Raw genomic sequence first — 25372 nt, 5'->3', positions numbered from 1 at the left:
AAACAAACTCATTTAGTGTACAGTACACATATATGTATAGGTTAGTTTTTGCATCGATTATATTGATTATACAGTACTGTATGTTGATTTTTTTATTACCAATGTTTTAGTTTACGTATTTTTCTTAGGACTTCCAAATGAAATGTTTTTCTTTATGACGCCGCCTGAAACGACGGCGTGTACGCTCAGTAAACAACCACGCTCAGAACAAACAAGGCATTTAACGCGCATGATGATAGTGATAAATAATGATACAGTACATACAGTATTTACAGTAAAAGCATTTACAAAATATGTTACCTTACAAATATAATTTATACAGTATTGTACGTAGCAAAGCAGGAAAACAATTTACGAGAGAGAGAGAGAGAGAGAGAGAGAGAGAGAGAGAGAGAGAGATTGTTTTACGTACGTAAATGTAAATTTAAAAAAAAAAAAAATGATAGGTTACAACATGTAGACTTTTAAAACCTTCCCTTTAACTTAATGCATACAGTACGTACAGTACTAAACTATAAAACAGGCACAAATACAGTTTTAGAATGTACAGTAAGAATATTAAAGTAAAAAATAAAGATTGTTACTGTACTCACCACGAAAGAAGTTGAAGAAAAACTTGAATGGTGATGGCGATGAATTTGCTGCACAGTAGAAATGATGATGATGAAGCTGATGATGTGTTCTACTGTGCAGCCAATGATAGTATTTTACGTCTCTTCAGACGGAGGTGTCTTTTCCTGGGACACCTCTTCAACTTCTTCCTGGGAAACTTCTTCAATTTCTTCCGAAGGCGTACTAGCAGGAGGAACTGGCTCTTTTTTGCGAGGCTGGAAGAACATTGTGATCGGAAGTTGTTGCCGCTGCTTCTTTTTTCGATCCAAGAGCATTTTGTAGGGAGTCATGTCTTCATCGATCTTGTTGCAGAATTGCATCGAGCGAACCATATCCTCGTCCCACTCTTGCAACATTTCTTTCAACTCCTTCGCATGGTTGCAGGCCTTGGCAAGCCGTTCTAATGTTAAGCCCGTTTCTTCGACATTTTCTTGGGTCTCTTCCTGGGTATCACTCTCTTCTTCACTTGCCGATTTCGTCAGGTCTTCGAGGTCTGCGTCAGTTAGGGGCTGGGAATGGCAGTCCAACAACTCGTCGACGTCTTCAGTCGTCATGTCGCCAAACCCGTCACCTCCAATTATGGCAGCCAACTGCACAGATTTGCGTATTGCAGAGTGTTGGATTTCCGACGGAGTAAATCCCTTGTCGTCGTAAACAATATCGGGCCACAACTTCTTCCAGCTCGCATTCACGGTTGCAGGTTTCATCTCTTGAAGTGCCTTCTGAATATTCTGCAGGCACGTGGCTATGGTGTACTGCCGCCAGTACGCCTTCAAGTTAAAATCTTCATCCTCGTCATCTTGGGCAGCATCCACACACGCAACGAGGTCCGCCAAGGTGTTCTTCGTGTAGAGGGCCTTGAACGCCCTGATAACCCCCTGGTCCATCAGTTGAATTAATGACGTGGTGTTGGGTGGCAGGAACTCAACCTGAATGCCCTCATGCGACAGGTCAGTTGCGTGTCCACCAGCGTTATCCATAAGGAGAAGGATCTTGAATGGCAAGCCCTTCTCTAAGAGATATTTGCTGACTTGCGGGATAAAACACTGATGGAACCAGTTGGAGGTCAGCATCTTCGTAATCCATGCTTTTTGATTATGCATCCAGTACACGGGAAGGAGATTCTTATTTTTATTTTTCAAAGCGCGAGGATTTTTCGACTTATAAATAAGCCCCGGCTTTAACAAAAATCCAGCAGCATTGCCACACATCACGAGGGTAACGCGATCCTTGAATGCTTTAAAGCCAGAGGCTTTGGCTTCCTCTTTGAACAGGAAAGTTCGCGACGGCATTCTCTTCCAAAACAAGCCAGTCTCATCCATATTAAAGACTTGTTCCGGCTTGTATCCACCTTCGGCGATAATATTCTTGAACGTCTGGTTCACGTAAGTTTCAGCAGCGGCAGTGTCAGCGGAAGCAGACTCCCCATGCAGGGAAACGCTTTTCAGGGCGAAGCGTTTCTGAAACTTCGCGAACCATCCTTTGCTGGCGGAAAAACGTTTCTGAGGCTGGGAATCAGTGGATGTCCCTGGTTGAGGATCATCTGCATCATCATCATCTTCAGCATGGTTGCCGTCGTCGTCTTTAGGTTCCTTTGCAGCAAAATTCTCATATAAGCTCAAAGCCTTTGTTCGGATGGTGTTCGTATCCAACGCTATGTTCTTCTTCCGGCAGTTGGCAATCCACACAGCTAAAGCACCTTCCATGCGTACGATCGTTTTATTACGCGTTGTAACGACTCGCTTCGCTGATCTGCTAAAGGTGATTGCAGCCGTCTTTCTAATGTTCGCCTCGTCCTTCTTGATATAGCGAACAGTAGATTCGTTGATGCCAAAATGGCGGCCAGCGGCCGCGTAACTTCTACCATCTTTTAACATGTCGAGAAGCGTAACCTTCTCAGCTATCGTCATCATCCTTCGGTGGCGTTTAGGCTCACTACCAGCCTTAAGAGAAGCAGAACGCTTGGGAGCCATTACAGTAGGATTTACAGTAACAAAAAGTTCAACTTAAAAAAGTCGCACACAGCACAGATTCACACACTTAAGAACGTCTACTCAGCGATACGCGGTAACAGAGAGTGGACGATCCAGCCCCGCGAGAACTGAGATGCTGCGGGTAGGAGATGCGGGCAAAACACCAATCACAGGCTAGATAACAAAACTTGAGTTCTGATTCGTCATCTATCAGCGCTTGAACCAATCACAACCCGTCTTACAGTACTATGATGCGTTGGTTACCTACTCATAGAAGATGCCCCGCGCATACCGAACGTACGTAGATTAAGTAAATACCGTAATAATAATAAATAATGATAATAATACTGTACAGTAATAATAATAATAATAATGATAATAATAATAACAATAATAATTTTATTAACAACAACAACAATAATAATAATAATAACAATAATAATAATACAGCTTTACGTACGCTATTTTACGCCTCTCTCTCTCTCTCTCTCTCTCTCTCTCTCTCTCTCTCTCTCTCTCTCTCTCTCGTACGCTTATTCGAAATGTGATTTTTGCAACAAAGAATATTATTGGATGCAGTACTACGTACGTATACATACAAAAGATTCATGGAAAAGAAGCACATCCATTACAGTACACACCATTCTAATATGGTATGACTGCATCTGATTTGCGTTTCATGTTCGATTTAATTTTACTACGTACTGTATACAGTACTGAATTATCGTATGATCACATTCTCTTTTCGTGTTTTATTTCTTTCTGTGCTGAATTATATATCATATGTAATGCAATGAACAATCAGTAAGAACAGATATTACTAATTACAGTATTAATGGAGTTACAGGTAACAAAATATCGTATTTGGTTGTCTTCAGATTTCGCGGTATTTTCGAATTTTCCGGAAAATCCGCGATATGTATATATATATGGGTTATGGGAAAACCCCGCGAAGTGGTGAATCCGCGATTGTCGAACCGCGAAGTAGCGAGGGTTCACTGTATATCATTTTGCCTTAACGCTCGGTGCTAAGTCTTTCAAGACAGGACGAATGCAGCCTCGTCTTTCGGGACGAGGGCCGCCTCGTCTTTCGGGACGACGGCAGCCTCGTCTTTCGGGACGAGGGCAGCCTCGTCTTTCGGGACGAGGGCAGCCTCGTCTTTCGGGACGAGGGCAGCCTCGTCTTTCGGGACGAGGGCAGCCTCGTCTTTCGGGACGAGGGCAGCCTCGTCTTTCGGGGCGAGGGCAGCCTCGTCTTTCGGGACGAGGGCAGCCTCGTCTTTCGGGACGAGGGCCGCCTCGTCTTTCGGGACGAGGGCCGCCTCGTCTTTCGGGTCGAGGGCCGCCTCGTCTTTCGGGTCGAGGGCCGCCTCGTCTTTCGGGACGAGGGCCGCCTCGTCTTTCGGGACGAGGGCCGCCTCGTCTTTCGGGACGAGGGCCGCCTCGTCTTTCGGGACGAGGGCAGCCTCGTCTTTCGGGACGTGGGCAGCCTCGTCTTTCGGGACGAGGGCAGCCTCGTCTTTCGGGACGAGGGCAGCCTCGTCTTTCAGGATGATAGGACGATTGCCGCCTTGTCCTTTCAGGGCGATGCCACGTATTATAAGATCTTTGTCAAGGATGACTTTAGTGATCACTTTTCTCCTGTTGAATTGTTTGAGGTTAACAGAAGGAGAGGATCCTAAGTTCTGTTGCTCCATGTTCCCCACCCTCTGAGTTTTCACGTGGTCATTAATGGAGCTTTAAGAATATATTAATTTTTGTTTCTTAAAACAGAAACCTTTGACTAACAACAGTAGGAGCCAGACTTTGCTACTTCTGGCGAGCCTGGGAGAGGAGAGGAGCAGACCTTTGGTCCGTGTTTTTTTACTAAGGATGGATGCGGAATCTTTTTCCTAGTGAATCCTCCTTTGTTAGTTACTCCGATAAGACTTTTCTGCCTAACCGACGTTGCAACTTCAATGTCTCTCTTTTGGGAGAGGGAGTCTTTTGTCCGGTCTTGGACGTAAATGCTCTTTACGCCTTCGTTCAGAAGTCAAAGTTCTCCATGGAGACTTCAAAATCTTTGGAGAAGAGGGGAGCAGACCTTTGGTCAGTACTTCTTCTGAAGGAGGATTACTTTTTTCCTTTTACTGTATAGGGAAACCTCCTTTAGTTTTTTAGCTACAACGATTCTCTCTCCCAGTTCTAGAGAGGAGTCTAAGTGGCAGGCTATGCAATCAAACTTTATCTGAGGTTTGTTTACAAGGAAGAACGGGTGTAGAATGGGTCAGTTTCGGGCGTGTGTTTTGCTCTCTGCTCCGCCCCTCTCATGTTCAAGTAACTTTTGCTTTATGTAGCGGAATACTGCTCTCTGGAGAAATCAGAGCGTCCCTGTATCTGGATTTTTAGATACGTTGAGCCTATCAAATAATTAGGTCTTCCTGTCAACAAGAAGAGTCTCTTCTGACACCAGGACGCTCAGCACCTTGTCTTTTAGAAAGTTCAGCGTCTCGCTGTGTTAACCTCTCGGCTCCACGTCTTACAGGACTTTTGGCACCACGTCTTACAGGACTATCGGCGCCACGTCTTACAGGACGATCGGCGCCTCGTCTTTCAGGACACTCGACGTCGAAGTTCTAGCATGAGGCATGATTTTGAACATGAGAAACTAGGACTTCGTGATGACACTAGTCGAATCGTGTCTCGAGATCAAGGACGCCTTCGTTCTGATTTCTTGGATCTAGGAAGGAGGTTTGTTCTTGGGCAAGAAACATTGGGGCAATCTTGCTCAGCAGGAAGAGACTTGTTTTTTCCCTCAGAATGGTCTCTCAACCCGCAAGTCTGTCAGTCTCTGGATGTTGTGGGGCAGACCTGTAACAGGCCTTTTTGCCTCCAACTGGAAGAAGAGGATCCCCTACTGCTGCTTCCTAGTCCCGGACGAGGAAGCTGTAGCAGTGGACTCCTTCCTGATGGATTGGACGGGGGTGGACATGTTTGCGTTGCCCCCGTTCGAGATCATCAATCTGGTCTTCAGGAAATTCGCTCTCCTCGATTCGGGGCGAATGATCCTAGCGGCTCCATTGTGGCCTGCTAGGGAATGGTTTTCGGGAGTGATGGGCATGTTGATGGACTTCCCAAGAAGACTTCGGCAAGTCCAGATCTTCTCAAACAGCCCCACTTCGAGAGGTATCATCTTACCCCCCTTGCTCTCAACTGACTTCCTTCAGACTGACTAGAAGCTTGTCAGATCTCGAGGCTTTTCGGCACAAGCGACGAAATCTATCGCCAGAGCAAGGAGGATCTCTTCACAAAGAGTCTACCAATCTAGGTGGGAGACCTTTAGAGCTTGGTGCAGGCGGCACAAGTTTCCCCATCCACTTCCTCTGAGCCAGATTGCAGACTTCTTCTTGTACCTCAGACAGGATGCTAAGCTGGCTGTTTCTACCATCAATGGATACAGCAGTATGCTCTCGACCGTCTTTAGGCATAGAGGCCTAGAGTTGTCCCAAAATCAAGGTTTGCAGGACCTCATTGGATCTTTTCAGACGACATAATAGGTACTCTTAAACCTGGATGTGGTGTTTAAGTTTCTGTGCTCCAAGAAATTTGAACCTATCTCGCTAGCCTCTCTTCGAGTTGTAGCGAAGAAAACCCTCTCCCTTATGACTCTAGCGAATGCCAAGAGGTCAGCGAAGTCCAGGCGATTGGGAAGAGTGTGAGCTTCAATTAGGATAGGGCAGTTTGTGCCTTAAGGTTCATCTTTCTCATAAAGAGCGAGAACCCTTCGTAACCCTGTCCTACGACGTTTGATGTCATTAACCTCACGAACCTAGAGGGTCGAGAGAAGGAAAGACTCCTCTGCCCAGTTAGGTCCCTCATAGTTTTTTTGGCTCACACTATGAACGTGAGCTGTGCATCCAACTTGTTATGGTGTTCAGTGAAAGTTCCGCCAAAAACCCCTGTCTAAATATTCTTTGTCCTTTTTCCTGAGGGGGAAAATTAGGGAAGCCCACATCTTATGTGAGGAGGAACACTTCGCCCTGTTGAAGTTACGGGCTCACGAAGTGAGAGCCATTGCTACCTCTCTGGCATATCAGGAATATATGTTAGTTAGGCTATTCATGGATGCTATTTTCTGGAGGAGCAACTCTGTCTTCGCTTCTCATTAACTTAGAGAGGTGAGAGTAGACTTTGGCTAGTGCTATACCTTGGGCCCATACATAGCTGCGGTTTCTGTATTAGGCAAAGGAGTTAATAACCCCACTCAACCTTGGTTTATATGCAAGTATGAGGGTTTGTGTTTTTATGATAGTCTGACAACTTCGTCTTGTGGTGCGGTTCCCTCAGTCTAGATAGATAGTTTATGTCTATGTTGCAGGGTTAGGTGGTTAGTTTTAGTAAGGTTGCAGTTTTTATTATATGGGGCGAAGGTAGTTTCTGAAGTCTAGTCAAGTTTTTGGTCTTATCCCTTTGACAGACTTGATTGAGTTTTTTGCAGTTTTGCAGGCTTACTCCTGGATTAACTCTCCTAAGGGAAAGCCACTCTAAAGGCTGTACCTTTGAATCAGCTACCTTAGCAGGCAAGGAATCAAGGTGTTTTTATCTCCTACGACTCTTTTGTTGTTTCCCCAACGATGTTAACTGTCTGTTTCCCTCCTCCAAATGTGTGAATCAGCTATATATATATATAACTGCCAGGTAAGTACTATTCATAAAAATGGAGTTTTTATGATAAAACAAAGTTTTATGAATACTTATCTGGCAGTTATATATATATTCGAAGGCCCACCCACCTCCCCTCAGGAGACAGGTCGGGCATAGATGAACTGAAGTCTTGGACACGGGAATGATTCCTTGGACCACCCTGTGACGGGTGTTACCACCTACCTCCCAACCACCACAAGGCGGTTGCCTCGTTTTGAAAAATTCTGCCTATTTAGAGATATCAGCTATATATATATATAACTGCCAGGTAAGTATTCATAAAACTTTGTTTTATCATAAAAACTCCATATTTATTGGGTTCCTGCACTTGTATTTATTAAAGGAAATGAGGCTTGCTGATAAAGAAGCCAAATCTACAATTAGTATTATTTGATGAAATATACCTGTTCATGTCAGTTAATTATTACTGTCGAATAGTCATCATTCAAGGTGAATGGCAGACATTGTGGGGTAATAAATCTGAGCCAGCAATTAGATAATGTTGCTCATTAAAAAAATGAATGGCATGTTAACTCATTGAGCCTCAACCCCTCACCAAATGATTTGGCACTCAAACCCCAGGGCCCTTTTTTTTTTTGGACATTTTACTTAACTCGCCTTAGCATAAAATTTATTCAAGATAGGACTTCACAATATTTGTCAGAAAGCTGCTGACTAAATTTCCACTGGTGTTATACCAAGCAAGGTTGGTCCTCAAGGATGTCTTATCGTGCCTTAGTTTCATTAAAGATTAAGACTGAGCGGCCTCTCCCTGATGTGTCATACTCTGAGGATATTCAGTATTAAAAATCTCAAACTGCTGGAATGGCAGTTTGATAGATCTTTTGCATTTGGATTGGTCACAAATTTATAAAGGGGCTGAGGCTGTTGATCTCTTGATAAAAACTTTTCAACATAATTGATAGGCTTATCCATTCTTTTGTGCCAAAAGTACCAAGTGAAGGACGAACCCTGGTTCAGTGATGATTTTAGACGCACTAATTTGGAGAAACAGGAGGCCTATCGTTTTTAGAAGGGTAACAGATCAAATTTTACTTGGAATAACTATACTTAGCTAAGAGCTGTAGTTCAGAGTTTATGCTTCAACTGAAAAAGCATACAATTTACCTTAAAAAAAAAAAAATTCTTGGACAACAAAGGAGCATAAATGTTGGGCTAATCTAAAATCTGCACTCTTCAGTGTAAACTTAAGTTTCTTCTTTTCTTAAACCTAATGGCTCCGTCACACACTTCCAAAGGAAAGGGCAACCCTTTCGACTGATGTGTTCAGCAGTAAGCAGAGTAATAAGAAAATTTATCTTCCCAATTTCTATTTTCCTGAGGCTAAACTAGCTAGTTTAGCTTTTTGATCCCGTGAAATTAAAACACTCTTACTGGACCTTGATGCTTATGGAGGTGTAAACCCAAATGGTTTTCTTTTTTTTTAATCTTTTTTCATAAGGAACAGTAGATTTTTTAGCTCCTAAGTTGTCTGTGATATTTTGCAAGTTAGCAAGAAGAGATTCTTTTTCCACTTGTTAGAGAATTTGTAATGTTACTCCATTGGGTGATGTGTTTGTAGTAGCTCTAGCCCTGCTGATTATTATTACCCAGTTTCTATAACTCTCATATCTAAAGTTTTTGAATATCTTTTGGCAAAGTGTCTAAACAGATATGTTGAAGCTAATTTTCCGTTCCCTAATATACAGTTTTACTTTCACAAAGACCTCGGAGCATGTGATGGCCATCTTATAATTTCTAGTGTTGTACAAAAATCCCTTGATTTTTGTTAGGAACTTCAAATGATTGGCCTTGATTTTAGTGCTATTATTGACCAAGTTAATCATGAGGCCCTTGTTTTCAAACTTAAATAGATGGGAATAGGTGGGTCTTTTCTTAACATCATTATTGAATTTTCAATATTAAACTTACCCGATAATCATGTAGCTGTCAACTCCGTTGCCCGACAGAATTCTATGGAGGGATACGCCAGCTATCACAATACTAGAAGGGGGTGTATTTACCAGCGCCACCTGTGGCCAGGTACTCAAGTACTTCTTGTTGACACCTCCTCAATTATTTCCTCTGTCGTGCTTCCGGCAAGACGTTCTGGGATACGCTTATGTTCTTGGAGTATTTTCACGACTTTGGTGAAGTATTTCTCTTTGATTTCGGCTGTCGCTTTACTGGAAAACTTCTATATTAGCTTAGTTAGCTTTTGGAATTAATTTGATTAATTTTGGTGACGAGAGAGTATGAACTCTCGTTCACCTTTCAATGGCCGACCCTTTCCCTTAGACGGAAGTGTTGGTGTCTAAGAGAGTATAGACTCTCTTTCTTAATTTTGCTTAACAAAGTTATAGATTTATTTTATATCTCTCCGCCTCTTATAGGCCTCTTCGATTAACTTCCTTTTATTATAAACTCATTAAAATTAATTTTTATATTTGTTTATATTCGACCTTCCTAATAGTAGGCGGTCTTTTACCGAAGTTAATAAACTTTGAGCCCGTCATTTCGGTTTTACCTGTTAACATATTATGCTATTTCCGCCACAGAGTTTGAAAGATTTTCTTTGACAGTCTCGTACTGTTTTCAAAGCTGAACTAACGTTTTGTTTTGTCTCTGCAGTTGTTGACGTTTAGAACGTTCAACTTGCACTCTATCGTTACGATAGAGAAAGAATGTTCACGGTTTCACGTTGCAGTAAGAGTAACCGTGTCTAGCGTTTTGTTCATTCTTTCTTTACTTAATGGTTTTGATCCTAATAAAGGAACTTTTCATTTTGGGAAATATTTCAGTTTTTTCCTTTAACAATAATATGTTTTAACGATATATATGATTGGGCTCTTCTCTCAGGTTCTAAGTCAAGAGAGAGAGAGAGAGAGAGAGAGAGAGATAGAGACGGAGGGAGAAAGAGGATAAACGTTTCATTCAAGCCTGCCAGGCGTACGAGTAACGTCATTATCGATTTTTGCTCTTCTCCCTAGTCTCTTTAGGGGAAGAAACTAAACGTTTCTAGAGTGATCTAGTGTTTAGTCTCTTTCCAACCACTGATTTATCTTTCATTAGATTTTTCTGTTACATTGTAATTCTGTTTTCGCAATTACTAACTTTGAGAAAGGATAGAATTGCGTATTTCAGGTACAAACCACTTAAGTTTCGAGTTCAGTGAAATAAGTGCAAACAGAAATCAAAGTGATAAGTGATTAGTGCGTGAGGGTACTTTTGTGCGCGCCAGTCGTCCTCCCAGTCCGGGACCTCTTGCAAGCTCCCAAGCCCAGGGGAGAAGCAATGTCGAAGGGCATAAGGGTTCAGCAGGCCTTGATCGGCGCACAGAAGTATTCTCGGTGGTTGTGGGCGTGTCTTACCGAGACCGTCACTCCCACCCGCAGACGATTGAGCCCTTATTTTGCTCGTCTGCAGAAGAGATTAGGGGAGGAAATAAAGGCAGAGTAACGCTGGTCTCAGGTCTCAAGACTTCTTAAACGTTAAGTCTAGACCTATGCCAGACGTACGAAGTTAAAGTTCATATTAAAGGCAGAGTAACAACCCGAATGCAGTCGTTGGGTTAGCTCTGACTCTCCTAAGTCATCAGTTGATTACACTCCGACTTAGAGGAGTAGGTTCTGCCACAACAGATCTCTGCTGTTAAGGCTTTACCTCAGCAGAACTTAGTGTCTGCCGACCCCAAGTTAACTCTACTGCAGTCCATACAGTCACAACTTTCGGTCTTGATGCGTGAGTGTCGGGCTGAGAGTGTTGCACCGCCTGCACTCCCTCCACCTGTTCTCGCTGCACCTGTGCTCGCCCAGCCTGCACCTGCTCCGCCTGGTCGCAGCACCATCTGCCAGGCGTACGATGTTGTGAACTCTACTACAGTCCATGCAAGCACAGCTTTCGGACTTGATGCGTGAGTGTCGTGCTGAGAGTGTTGCACCTCCTGGGTGCACCAACCTCCTGCACCCGTTCAGCCTGGGCTGCACCCGCCTGCACCGGTGGTGCACCAACCTCCTGCACCCGTTCAGCCTGTGCTGCACCCGCCTGCACCGGTGGTGCACCAACCTCCTGCACCCGTTCAGCCTATGCTGCACCCGCCTGCACCGGTGGTGCACCAACCTCCTGCACCCGTTCAGCCTGTGCTGCACCCGCCTGCACTCGCTGCACCCAGTCGCAGCTCCATCTGCCAGGCGTACGATGTTGAACCACTTTCGGAGTTTGCTGTTCACAGTGTTGTTCAGCCTCAGCCTTCTTTAAGGCAACCCTTGCTTTGGGATCAGGAGAGTTACACTCTTCCTCCTCCTCCCCTTGCTGCTCCTCCAGTGGTGCAACTCTCGGTTGGGGTACAACAACCTCTCCCCTCCGTGAGCCTGTCTGCTCAACCAGCGCTGCACCGAGTTCAACCCTCATCTAGGCAAGCTCATCTACACCATGCACTTGCACCTCAGGAGCCTCAGCTTGCTAGAACTTTACCTTGTTCTGCGCAGCCTCAACCTTCTCATGCTCCACTCATCTCTCAGGAACAGGAACGGACTACTCCGCCTCCGTCCTCCGCTCAGCTGGTACAATCCTTGGGTGCAACTCTTGCTAGGAGTCAACCTCCTTCACCCTTGCACCTGCCTTCTGCTCCGTCTGTTGTTCAGCCTATGCAGTCTGAACCTCAGGTTTTCCCTCAAGTTGAGGAAACCTCTGTTGTTGTTCCAGCTCGTTCTGACTCTGCTGTTCAGCATACCATGGTTTAAACCCCATGCAAGCATGCATTAAGCACTCTAGCACTGGTCATGGAATTTCTGAGAAATGTTAAACGCCATGCACACGCTCTGCTTTCCTTTCAGCAGGCTCTGCTTACAGCAGGCTCTACTTCCTACATGCTCAGCATTCAGCATGCTCTGCATTCAGCATGCTCTGCATACAACATGCTCTGCATACAGCATGCTCTGCATTCAGCATGCTCTGCATACAGCATACTCTGCATACATCATGCTCTGCATACCTTACCGCATGCTTCTCAACACATCTTGGGTTGTTGCCAACTCACTAGACTGTCAAGCAGTTTCATAACGTTGCCTTCTAGTCTGCTGCTTTGCACCAGTGAACCCTCACTCAGAGAACTTAGCTTTTCTAGGATAAGGTCCCTGTAGATGAGAAAGTTCTTTTCTCCCTCCTTCTGATATTCCCTTGAGGACTCTATCATTTGGAGGGAGCCTTTAGCTGCATAACCTCTTATGGACTTTTATTTAAGCATAACATGCTTACAGGGAAGGTAATGGTTACACTTCAGCCGCTAATCCCGTCTGTTACCACACCTGCTCCCATAGACCTTGAGCTGTGTTGCATGACATGCAGTCCAAGCTTAGTCCTTGTTAGAGGATTTTTTGTTTACGGAGTCAATGTGTCACGGGGAAGACGTTCAACAACCAACAGAAGGGACTTGTTGTGACGCAGTGGGCAACCTCAGCAACCCGTTAAGGAGTTGTCTGTACGACCCAGACAGTCTAGACAGATTCGGGTTGTCACTGTACTTCCTCGCTTGCCCATGATTGACAGTTTACAGACTGTGCAGCAGTATCATGATCTTGTGTCCGGCTCCGTCAGACGACTGGCTTTTAAGAGCTCCCTCAAGTCGTCGCTGTCTGGAGATTTTCAAATGGACTATGGATCTGACCAAGGAACTGGGCCTCCTGGTCAATTTTGAGGAGTCTCAGCTCGTTCCATCCCAGACCATTGTCTCCTTGGGTATGGATCTTCAGAGTCGAGCTTTTCGGACTTGTCCGTCGGCCCCAAGGATCTTCCAAGCCCTAGAATGCATCCAGAGCATGCTGAGAAGGAACCGATGCTTAGTCAGGCAGTGGATGAGTCTAACAGGGACACTTTCATCGCTGGCCCTGTTCATCGAGTTAGGGAGACTCCACCTCCGCCCCCTTCAGTATCATCTAGCTGCTCACTGGATAAAGGACATGACGCTAGAGACGGGCTCAGTTCCTGTTTCCGAAGAGATGAGGTCTACTCTAACGTGGTGGAAGAACAGCATTCTTCTCAAGGAAGGTCTACCATTGGCTGTTCAGTCCTCCGACCACCGTCTCTTCTCGGACGCATCGGACACGGGCTGGGGTGCGACACTGGACGGACAGGAATGCTCGGGAACATGGAATCAGGAGCAAAGGACACTTCACATCTATTGCAAGGAGTTGTTGGCAGTTCATTTGGCCTTGATAAACTTCAAGTCCCTCCAGCTTAACAAGGTGGTGGAGGTGAACTCCGACTACACCACAGCCTTGGCTTACATCTCCAAGCAGGGAGGGACTCATTCGAGGAAGTTGTTCGAGATCGCAAGGGACCTCCTCATTTGGTCAAAAGATCGAAAGCTCACGCTGGTAACGAGGCTCATTCAGGGCGATATGAATGTCATGGCAGATCGCCTCAGCCGGAAGGGTCAGGTCTTCCCCACAGAGTGGACCCTTCACAAGAAGGTTTGCAGCAGACTTTGGGCCCTGTGGGATCAGCCAACCATAGATCTATTCGCTACCTCGATGACCAAGAGGCTCCTCTTGTATTGTTCTCCGATTCCAGACCCAGCAGCAGTTCGCGTGGATGCCTTTCTGCTGGATTGGTCCCATCTCAACCTGTATGCATTCCCGCCGTTCAAGATTGTCAACAGGGTACTTCAGAAGTTCGCCTCTCACAAAGGGACACGGCTGACGTTGGTTGCTCCCCTCTGGCCCGCGAGAGAATGTTTCACTGAGGTACTGCAATGGCTGGTCGACGTTCCCAGGACTCTTCCTCCTAGAGTGGACCTTCTGCGTCAACCTCACGTAAAGAAGGTACTCCCAACCTCCACGCTCTTCGTCTGACTGCCTTCAGACTATCGAAAGACTCTCAAGAGCTAGAGGCTTTTCGAAGGAGGCAGCCAGAGCGATTGCCAGAGCAAGGACGACATCCACTCTCAGAGTCTATCAGTCTTTATGGGAAGTCTTCCGAAGCTGGTGCAAGGCCAATGCAGTTTTCCTCAACCAGTACCAATGTAACCCAGATTGCTGACTTCCTGTTACATCTAAGGAACGTAAGCTCCCTATCAGCTCCTACGATCAAGGGTTACAGAAGTTTGTTGGCAGCGGTTTTCCGCCACAGAGGCTTGGATCTTTCCTCCAACAAAGATCTACAGGACCTCCTTAGGTCTTTTGAGACCTCAAGGGAACGTCGGTTGTCCACTCCAGGCTGGAATCTAGACGTGGTCCTAAGGTTCCTAATGTCATCAGGATTTGAACCGCTCCAATCAGCCTCTTTTAAGGACCTCACATTAAAAAAAAAAACTCTTTTCCTCGTGTGCTTAGCAACAGGTAAAAGAGTAAGTGAGATCCACGCCTTCAGCAGGAACATAGGTTTCACATCTGAAACGGCTACATGTTCCTTACAGCTCGGTTTTTTGGCTAAAAACGAGCTTCCTTCCCGTCCTTGGCCTAAGTCGTTCGAGATCCCAAGCCTGTCCAACATGGTGGGGAACGAACTGGAGAGAGTACTTTGCCCAGTTAGAGCTCTTAAGTACTATCTAAAGGTCAAAACCATTACGAGGACAATCAGAAGCCTTATGGTGTGCTATCAAGAAGCCTTCTCTACCAATGTCTAAGAACTCAGTTTCTTACTACATCAGGCTTCTGATTAGAGAAGCAAATTCTCATCTGAAGGAAGAAGACCTTGCTTTGCTGAAGGTAAGGACACATGAAGTGAGAGCTGTGGCTACTTCAGTGGCCTTCAAACAGAACCGTTCTCTGCAGAGTGTTATGGATGCAACCTATTGGAGAAACAAGTCAGTGTTCGCATCATTCTATCTCAAAGATGTCCAGTCTCTTTACGAGTACTGCTACACCCTGGGTCTATTCGTAGCAACGAATGCAGTAGTAGGCGAGGGCTCAGCCACTACATTCCCATAATCCCATAACTTTTTAACCTTTCTCTTGAATACTTTTTATGGGTTGTACGGTCGGCTAAGAAGCCTTCCACATCCTTGTTGATTTGGCGGGTGGTCAATTCTTTCTTGAGAAGCGCCAAGGTTAAAGGTTGTGATGAGGTCCTTTAGTATGGGTTGCAGCCCTGTATACTTTAGCACCTTTGAGTTGATTCAGCCTCCCAAGAGGAACGCTGCGCTCAGTAAGGAAGACGATCTTATTAAAGGCAGAGTAACGGTTCAAGTCGACTTCCTTACCAGGTACTTATTATTTCATTGTTATTGTGGATAACTGATTATATGAAATATGGGATACTTAGCTATCCTTTAATCTTGTACACTGGTTTTCACCCACCCCCCTGGGTGTGAATCAGCTACATGATTATCGGGTAAGTTTAATATTGAAAAATGTTATTTTTATTAATAAAATAAATTTTTGAATATACTTACCCGATAATCATGATTTAATCGACCCTCCCTTCCTCCCCATAGAGAACCAGTGGACCGAGGAATAATTGAGGAGGTGTCAACAAGAAGTACTTGAGTACCTGGCCACAGGTGGCGCTGGTAAATACACCCCCTTCTAGTATTGTGATAGCTGGCGTATCCCTCCATAGAATTCTGTCGGGCAACGGAGTTGACAGCTACATGATTATCGGGTAAGTATATTCAAAAATTTATTTTATTAATAAAAATAACATTTTTTAAGTAATTATTGGCAGGCATCATAGTGACTTTAGGGATGTAATATCTGGTGTTCCTCAGGGTAGTGCACTTTACTCATTACTTTTATATTATATAAGCATGCTATGTGGTTTGGCATAAAAAACAAGTTCAATGCATATCAGATGATGCTACTCTCTTTGTATCAATTCTATCGGAAAATAGATGGGGGGTTGCTGAATTCTGTAATAGAGATCTAGCTAAAATTAGTGCATGGGGAAAATTATGGGGCGATGTCTTTTATTAAATACAACTCTTAAAATTTTAAGTGTGATTCTTGATTGGAAATTTACTTTTGAGAAGCACATTTGGTTAGTTTCTTATTCCACTGCACAAAAACCTGGGTGATTGAGAAGAAAGTCTCTCAAGATTTATGGTGATCAGTCTGTCCTGAGGAAATGTCTTTAAATACTTTCATTCTACCTTGTTTTGAGTATTGGACTCCTGTCTGGTTTTCATTTGCTGATTATCATCTTAATTTACTGGATATAAACTTTAATTTTCATATTTAGTACATAAATCATAAAAAAAAAGAAAAAAAATGGTAATAATTACAATACTGGATGGAAATTACATCATATGGTTCTTAAGGGAGTAGAAATATTGTGCGTAAATTACGTCCAATGACACTCAAGGTATTAAAGTAAAATTGTTCCGATTGAATCTGTCCTATTCAGTGACCTATGCATATTTGAGATGAATAACTCATTGGCCCAATCCCAGCATGGAAGTTAATGCTTCCTATAAAATATATCTTGTGAGTGGCTGTTTTATAATCTTACACAATATATAACAAATATCTAAAATAATTTTTCAAAAGAAGTTTTGCTAGAATTTTCACTATGTTGAATTTATGACATAATTAAGTTTAAAACAAATAGCCCTTAAGAATATTAACTTGGTGGGCTGCTTAGAATATTTATACTAAAACACTTATGATAAAGAGCTGCAGCACATTAAATGGGGTATGGTTTTATATAGAAATAAACTCAGAGGAAGACTTGTAGAGTTAAGAATGTTGACTCACAGGGCCAGTCAGACTATTTTTTCAATCAATAATGCAAATGATTTGAACCAATCATTTCAATGCTGATTGTCACTCATATTGATTATCCAAATGGCAGGTACAGAATTCTAATTTATGAATATCCTTTGTCCTTTGAGTTTCCTTTTCACAGACTGTCTTGTGATGGTAAGTGAAGCGGTTCTTTCCTCTCTAAAGCAGAAGGAAAGAACCAAAAATATTATTTTGTATTCCGGTACTTTATATTTTCTTGTTTCTGTGATGAACCTGGTATCTTCAACCAACTCTCAGTTATAAAACAAGGGGTAATCTCTTGCACATGTGTGTTTTTTGGGTGGTGGAAAACTTTGCAATAGGGTCTAGGAGATCATCGAGTGCCAGCCCCGTGCCAGGGTACCTTTAGAGAGCCCCAGGGTAATGAGAGTAGTTCCCAGGATATTTTTATGCGGTATTCTTTGTTGAAGGAAATCAAACTATTTCTAATGACATTCATATAGATTTGATTAATTCATGACTGGAATGAATGATATGACTTACAAAAAGGTTACAGAACTCATCATCATAATCTAATACAAAATTTGTTCAATTTATTTAGTTTTTTATTTTATGTCTTGATAATATTGTAGTCTTCTCAGTCCTATAATTATATCTGAGCCATTTTATACCCTAAAGTCAATACTTGAGCATAATGGATCTATCTTAGAATTAAGTGAGATATTCAAGGTTTTCATAATTACTGTACTTTAATCAAGGTTTTGATTACTGTACAATTTTTTTTTCTTTTTCAGCCAGCGCCTGAGATAGGAATTTTACGGCAGTTTCCTTTCTCATCCAGCCTGCAGCGCATGTCTGTGATAACACGTAAGCTAGGAGCTCCTAAAAAGAATTACGAACTCTACTGTAAAGGATCACCAGAGGTTAGTTTTATACACTACAATGGATTATGGGAATGTGATTGTTTTGCAGCAGAAGGGGTGTTCGGAAGTAAATATAAATTACTAGGCTCTATGAGAGGATCTCAAATCTGTAATACTCTGTGCACCATCAGAACCCTTGTTTATAATTAGGATTATAAATATGACAGGTATGATCAGAATTACTTTCTTTAAAGGAAGACTCGAAACACTTTTCCAATTTTAGTAGGTAGAATCCCTTTCATCCAAACTCTGTTACTGGTCATGCGATAAATAATTGGGAAGTAAAAGACACAAAAGCTAAAGAATTAAAATGAAAATATATCGAGTTGAAACTAAAATTTTTATACAATCGATTCATGCATCCTTTAAAAGCTGCTTGGGTTAAATATCTTTTCTGCACGTTTGTTCCATAACTAAACTACAATTAACGCTATTTAAAAGGGTATTACTTTCGGCGAAGCTAAAAGACGAGCCATTAGATTTTTAGCGAGGGTTAACCACCCACCCACTAGTTAGAGTGAGGTGGGGGGTAGCAGCTACCCCTCTCTCACTCACACCTATATTTGTTAATTGCTTTGCTTTTGGCTTGGGTGGAGAATGGTTGTTACTGCTCTTCCCCTCACCAAATTTTGACAGCCGTTATTCATTTTTTTTTGCTTTCTCATTGCAGTGTATGCTTCCTGCCATCATTATCCTCAGGACCTGAGGACCGCTCGTGAGGGACATTTATGTCCTCAATAGACACCAATCCTCACCTTTCATTTCCCGCCTGTAGAGGTCAATGGTGTGACAGCAATAATACTTGTTGTGAATGCTGGGAGTGGTCTGCCTCCCAGTGGGAAAGGTTTGGGTACCAAAGGAAGAAGGCTAAAAGGGATTTGTCCAATTCGGGGTATTTCCTCGTAGTCTTCTTCTGCCTCCCCCAACCTTCCTTCAAAGCTCCTATTCGGCTGAATCCCTGGGGAACCATCCCCTAGCGAAGTGTCCCCGCCGCTCCTGCTGGGGAAGTCTTTTATGCTTTCTGATATTTTTCAAGTGTTCCTGTCCTTGGGATTGTCTGGCCCTCCTTCAAAGGAGGTTTTTTTACATCCTTAAGCAGGGTGAGGAATGGCAATGTTCTTCTGCCTTGGAGGTAGACCTGTTGGCCCTGCTCATCGTTGATTTTGTTAACCTTGAGGAGTCCTCTGTGGTCCTGCCAGTTGATTCTGGCCCTGTCTTGTCCCCCACTCCTTCCACCATTTCTGAGGACTAAACCCCGCCGATTATCCTTCGGGGAAGGAGCAAAGTCTGAGGCAAGTCTCTTGTGGGTGATCACCTCTCTCGTTCGCGAGAGAGACCACCAATAGACACTTTCTCGGAGGCCTGCCAGAGACCAACTTGCTGGTCAGCCCTCCCCTGCAGAGGCTCATCCTAGCCAGCAACAAACTCCCAGAGTTCAAAGCCCTCCTCGTTGCCTCAGATGTTGTTCTCCTTCGGCAAAGAGACGGCTATTTGGCTCTATGCCTTCTGCTTCTGAACGATCCCCTTCGGAGGATCTGCCGTCATCTAGAGAGCATCAATCTGACATTTCTCGCCGGTTTTGCTGCTCTCCCTCTGGTTCCCAACCTTCGCCTGTTTGATCTGACTCGCCTTGGAGTCGTCATTTGCCACCCTTGCATCATTCGTCAGTCCACAACTTCTCGCCGACTGCTCACAAACGAACTGCTGTTTGTGGTTCGCCAGCTGGTTCCAGTCACCTGGCTCCTCGTCACTCGCCCGCTCGTCAAAGGTTAGCTGATCGCCGTTTGCCAGCGGGTCATCGTTCACGAATGACTCACCACTCCACAATGGTTCATCGTTCACCTATGTTTTGCCACGCGCAGACGAGTCGCCATAAGCCGACGTCTCGCCGTTCTCCCACTCACCATCGAGCTTTGACTGCTTGCCAATCACCGTCGGCTTGTCGTTCACCAGCAACTCACCAATCTCCTATGAGATTGAAAGTCAAACGACATTAGTCCCTCGCCGTCTGCCAACATGCTGATCCCTTAAACAAGGTCTTGATTTCAAGACCTCACCCTCCTCAGCCACAAAGGAATCCACCTGACCGGCGACAAAAAAGGCTTGAGACCCCAAACAGCAGGGTCACAAGATATCCAATAAGCCCTTTCGAGGAATAAATTCCTTCTGTGGAGGCAGAGGTAAGCAGGGGTCTGGCCGACGCCGACCTTGCTAGGATGGGCAGTTCTCCTATATGTCCACCTGTGGAGGATGCCTGAACAGCTGATGGCAGAGGTGGTTTCACCACGGGGCCGAACCCGTTCACATTATCTCTCCCTCCACCGATTCGAGTACTTCTCCCATCAGACTCCTATGCGAATAGATCCGCAAAGAAGTCAGCCCTTCGGAGCGATGTCCAACCCATGTTGGAGAAGGGTGCTCTCCAAGAGGTTCACGACGAGTCTCCATGCCTAATCCATCCGTCTTCCAAGAAGTATCTTAAGAATCTCCTTAGACCAAAAATTATACCAGTTGAAGGTAGTGTGTTTCAGTCTTTCCACAGTACCTCAGGCTTTCATGAAAGTGTTCGCCCTTGCATCAGAGTGGGCTCACAGACTTGGCATCCGTCTCCTAAGATATCTGGACGACTGGCTGATTCTGGCAGACTCAAAGGTGGCCCTTTTCCGTCATCATGACGAGATTCTAAGGTTTTGTCAAGGTCAGGGGATCATGATAAATCTCGAGGTCTCATCTGATCTACTCTCAAACACTGATATACGTAGGCATGCTATTGGACTCCAAAAGGCACAAAGCATATCCATCAGACGAAAGGATTCAGAGGCGGAGGAAGGTAGCACGGCCCTTCCTCAGGTGAGATAAGCTCCCAGCGCAGAACTGGGTGCGCCTGCTCGATCACCTCTCTTCTTTGGTACGTTTAGTTCCCGACAGCTACCTCAGGATGAGATCTCACTAGTGGCAGCTCAAACCCAATAGAATCAGACCACCGATTCCAGGGAGACTAGTCCGTATAGGGCAAGGGGAACAAATGGACCTCAGTTAGTGGCTGACAGACTTAGACCTCTAAAAAGGAGTCGATCTTATCTTTCTTCTCCCTGAATTAATGCTCTCTTCAGATGCGTCAAAAGAAAGGTGGGGGGCCCACATGGTCCACCACACCACCTCCGGCCAGTGGTCTGAATCTGAAAGGTATCAGCATATAAATCTCTTATAGATGAGGGCAGCCTTCCTCGCCCTCAAACAGTACCACCAGTTCCTGGCAGGGCACTCTGTGATGTTGATGAGCGACAACACCACAGTAGTTGCTTACCTAAACAAGCAAGGCGATACCCTTTCTTCGCAGCCGCTGTGTCATCTAGCAGTAGAGATACTCAGATGGGCAGAAGGCAACTCGGTGTCCCTATCGGATTGCTTCATTCCGGGCAAGCGGATAGTCTGAGCAGAGTGACTCTGATAGTGGGCTCAGAGTAGTCTTTGAATCATCTAGTAGCCAACAAAGTCCTGACTTAGTGGGTTCCCCGACTGTGGATCTGTTTGCAACGGCTCTGAACTCCATGTTCATATTGTACTGGTACTGCTCACCAGTCCTGGATCCCCAGGCTCTCTGGTAAGATGCATTCCAACATCAGTGGGAGAACATGGACGAGTATGCGTTTCCCCCATTTTGTTTGATGAGAAAAGTCCCTAACCAAGTACAAGTAAGCAAGGACTTAGTAATCACACTTATAGCTCCGCTGGGGTATCATGCAGAATGGTTTCCGGACCTTCTGCAACTCCTCACGGAGACCCCGAGTGAACTCCTTCCACGACCTGATCTACTCAAACAACCACACGCCAGCATCAACCACATAACCGTAGCTTTGCTTCGGCTTCATGGTGGAGACTGCCCAGCACCTCCTCGCACAGAGAGGCTTTTCTCAAGAAGTTGCAAAAATATTGGCTAACACCTTAGGCGTTCAACAGTGTCAGTCTACCAGACTAAATAGTCAAGTGTTTTGTGGTTGGTGTCGTGGAAGGGGTATCTCTCCCCTCGATGCCACTGTTCCAACCATAGCGGAGGTCCTTGTACACCGTCGGGAAGAAATGCTTCTCGGTTTCGATAGTCAAAGGCTACCGCTTAGCCTTGAGTCTAGCCTTTAAACTGAAAGAAGTAGATATTTCCTCCTCGTTGAAACTTTCCTTACTCATACGTAGCTATGAGATTAATTGTCCCCAGTTGTAACTTGGACCTCCTCCTTGGAGAGTGGTTTGGGTCCTTCAGTCTGTGAAGGGACTACCTTACGAGCCATTACACCGGGCAACAAATCGCCACCTCTATGGAGTTTTTGAGCTCCACAGTCTATTTTCTGACATCTCCAACTCGAGATGGGGAGAAGTAATTCTCAGCTACGTCCCGGAGTTCATTGCCAAGACTCAAAATCCGGTTGTGCTGGACCCTAGGTTCGGTCCATTCAACATAGAAAGTCTTCGTTCTGTAACCGAAGATCCAGAATAACTGTTACTTTGTCCAATGAGGAGTCTGAGGTGTTACCTTAAGAGATCGGCAGCAGCTTGCCCCTGTGTACAAGCACTCTGTCAGCACGGGGAAGGTCAAGAGGAGGGTCAGAAGGAATTCCATTTCCTCCTGGATACAGAAGTCTATTGAGTTCGCCCTTAATCCAAACCCTCCTCTTTCGAAATAAGCCAGAGCTCATAACATCAGGGGCATTGCAACTTCCCTGGTGTTCAAAAAGAAGTACTCCGTGGGGCAGGTACTGCAAGCAGGCGTGTGGAAACGTCAAACAACATTCACCACCCATTACCTGCAAGGCGTAACCCTGAAGAACCTGGATACATTCTCCATAGGTCCTGCGGTAGCTCCACAACAAGTGGTCTAAACACCTCAAGCTCCTTGATGAATAAGTAGCAGAGCGCTGAAGGGCTGAGATTACCTGGGTTAGTCTGGGGTGGATGAGTAGAATGATTGGCTATTTCTTCCTTTCACCTTCTCCCCCCCCTGGGGAAAACAGCACAAGATGACCTCACCTCTTTGCAGGTAAGACTCATTTTACTTGTGTATCATAAGTATAGAAATAATACTTTGATACATTTCCAATACCTCTTCGATGGAGGGTATTGGGTAAAGTCTAAGGAATCGTTTTTTTATTCGAGTTCCTATGTTAAAGACCAGCCGCGTTGCTAGTTTCATGAACGCAAACTTCTGTAGGCCGCTAATAGTGCTTGCCCCTAATAGGGAATAGCTCAAGAATTTAGTGTGGGTAGAGTTACTTACTTATTACTTGTTGTGAAGTTTTAGGTCCGTACTCCATCCGTGGGGAGGGTAAAACCCCGGGTCAAAATACCAAAGCCAGTTGGAAAAGGACTTCCTCCCTTCTAAGAGTGAGTCTACCCCGTAAAATAGTGGAAGGTTTGTATTTGTGCAGGAACAAAGGACAAATTTCTAACAATTTATATTTTTCCTAATATACATTCCACTATTTATACACATTGGCCCGCCATCCTGGTCCCCAAGAAGTTCTGCCAGTAAGCAAAGTGGTTACTCAACATAGGTGTGAGTGAGTGGGATAGCCGCTCCCCCCCCCCCCCCCACTAACTAGCGGGTGAGGTAGTTATCCCTCACCAAAAATTATCATGGTTACTTCAGTTTTACCAAAAACAATATACCCAATATGAATAGTGGAATGTTTGTATGTTTGAAAAAATACAAATTATTACAAATATGTCATATTGCTTCCAGATTTCTTCTTCTTCTTCTTCTTCTTCTTCTTCTTCTTCTTCTTCTTCTTCTTCTTCTTCTAACTCTGTAGCATGTCAAATATTCCAAAGAAATAGTAACCTTAAAGTGATTTACTCACCAAAAATAAATTAACAATAATACCTACAATGATTTATGCCAATTATAGTTTAAAAAAATAATTATAACCACTTTGTTTCAGATGATAGCAAGTCTTTCAACACCAGAGTCAGTTCCAGCAAATTTTTCTGAAGAGCTACTAAAGTACACTCATGAAGGGTATAGAGTTTTAGCACTGGGGTGGCGTCCACTAGAATTGACATACATAAAAGTTCAGCGCATGAGTCGTGAGGAAGTTGAATGTGATCTTGAGTTCTTGGGACTTCTGGTTATGGAAAACAGGTTGAAAGATGAAACTACAGAAATCATTACACAACTTCACCAAGCAAACATTAGAACCATTATGGTCACAGGTAAGAATCGTTATTATTTTTATTTTGTGAGTACTGTACTGTAAAACATGGTAAGCAATTAAGCAGAAAAATAATTGCCATTGGCTGACACCTCTAAATCAGTTTGTTTACATAATTGTGTATAAATATACAATGGAAAAGTGAGGGTTTTTATTGCTAGTATACCAGTTTGCAAATTAGGTTACTTGATGTTATTCTATAATAATAGATCTATGAATTGTCATGAAGCTGCTAAATTAATTTTGTCAAGTATTATCAATATGAAATATCTAAAAAGTTGCCAAACTTTCTAGAAATTACTTGAACATTTCTATTTATTATGCAAATTATTTGAGTATAAAACGGATGATTTTTTTGTATAACTAACCTCTATCATATTTTCTGAGACATTGTTTAAGATGTTTTAGTATCCCTATACTGGTAGGTATGTAAATATTAAGAGTTCAACTCCCCAGTATTAACAAGGAATCTGTCTCTTCATGTTATAGGTGATAACATCTTAACAGCATTAAGTGTAGGACGTGAGTGTGGGTTAGTTGATCCTAAGAAGCAAGTTATCACAGTTAAAGGACACCTCCCCCATCAAGAGGTTCCACCATCTCTTACTTATCACACCACCATGAGTAAAACTCCAGCTCCTGCAACAGTAAGTCATATAATTTTGTAATTTCTTCTTACGAAAAAAGCTTTTCATTGATAGTAGACATAATAATTTAACAGTGATCATTCGACATGGTTTATTATGGAAATTTTATAATTACAGGCAAGTAGTTTACAATGGGACTAAAATCACTAGTGTAACACATAACTGGAGAACTGAGAAAAAGGAAAATAACATGACTATTTTCAATATTAAACTTACCCGATAATCATGTAGCTGTCAACTCCGTTGCCCGACAGAATTCTATGGAGGGATACGCCAGCTATCACAATACTAGAAGGGGGTGTATTTACCAGCGCCACCTGTGGCCAGGTACTCAAGTACTTCTTGTTGACACCTCCTCAATTATTCCTCTGTCGTGCTTCCGGCAAGACGTTCTGGGATACGCTTATGTTCTTGGAGTATTTTCACGACTTTGGTGAAGTATTTCTCTTTGATTTCGGCTGTCGCTTTACTGGAAAACTTCTATTTTAGCTTAGTTAGCTTTTGGAATTAATTTGATTAATTTTGGTGACGAGAGAGTATGAACTCTCGTTCACCTTTCAATGGCCGACCCTTCCCTTAGACGGAAGTGTTGGTGTCTAAGAGAATATAGACTCTCTTTCTTAATTTTGCTTAACAAAGTTATAGATT

At 43.8% G+C, this 25372-nt stretch overlaps 1 protein-coding gene across 4 annotated transcripts in view; it reads left to right on the top strand.

The window, feature by feature from the left end:
• anne (anne boleyn) overlaps positions 1-25372 on the top strand; it is a 125847-nt gene that overhangs the window by 87649 nt on the left and 12826 nt on the right. For all 4 annotated transcript variants that reach the window (XM_068355418.1, XM_068355419.1, XM_068355416.1 and 1 more), the window contains 3 exons: positions 17746-17874; positions 23808-24078; positions 24567-24724. In XM_068355418.1, coding sequence (XP_068211519.1) covers positions 17746-17874; positions 23808-24078; positions 24567-24724 — 558 coding nt within the window. The remainder of the gene's footprint in view (positions 1-17745; positions 17875-23807; positions 24079-24566; positions 24725-25372) is intronic.

Source organism: Palaemon carinicauda, chromosome 31 (assembly GCF_036898095.1).
Source record: "Palaemon carinicauda isolate YSFRI2023 chromosome 31, ASM3689809v2, whole genome shotgun sequence".
NCBI classification, from domain to species: Eukaryota; Metazoa; Arthropoda; class Malacostraca; order Decapoda; family Palaemonidae; genus Palaemon; species Palaemon carinicauda.
The sequence above is the reverse complement of the archived record's forward strand: the minus strand, read 5'-3'. Positions and strand labels throughout refer to the sequence as shown.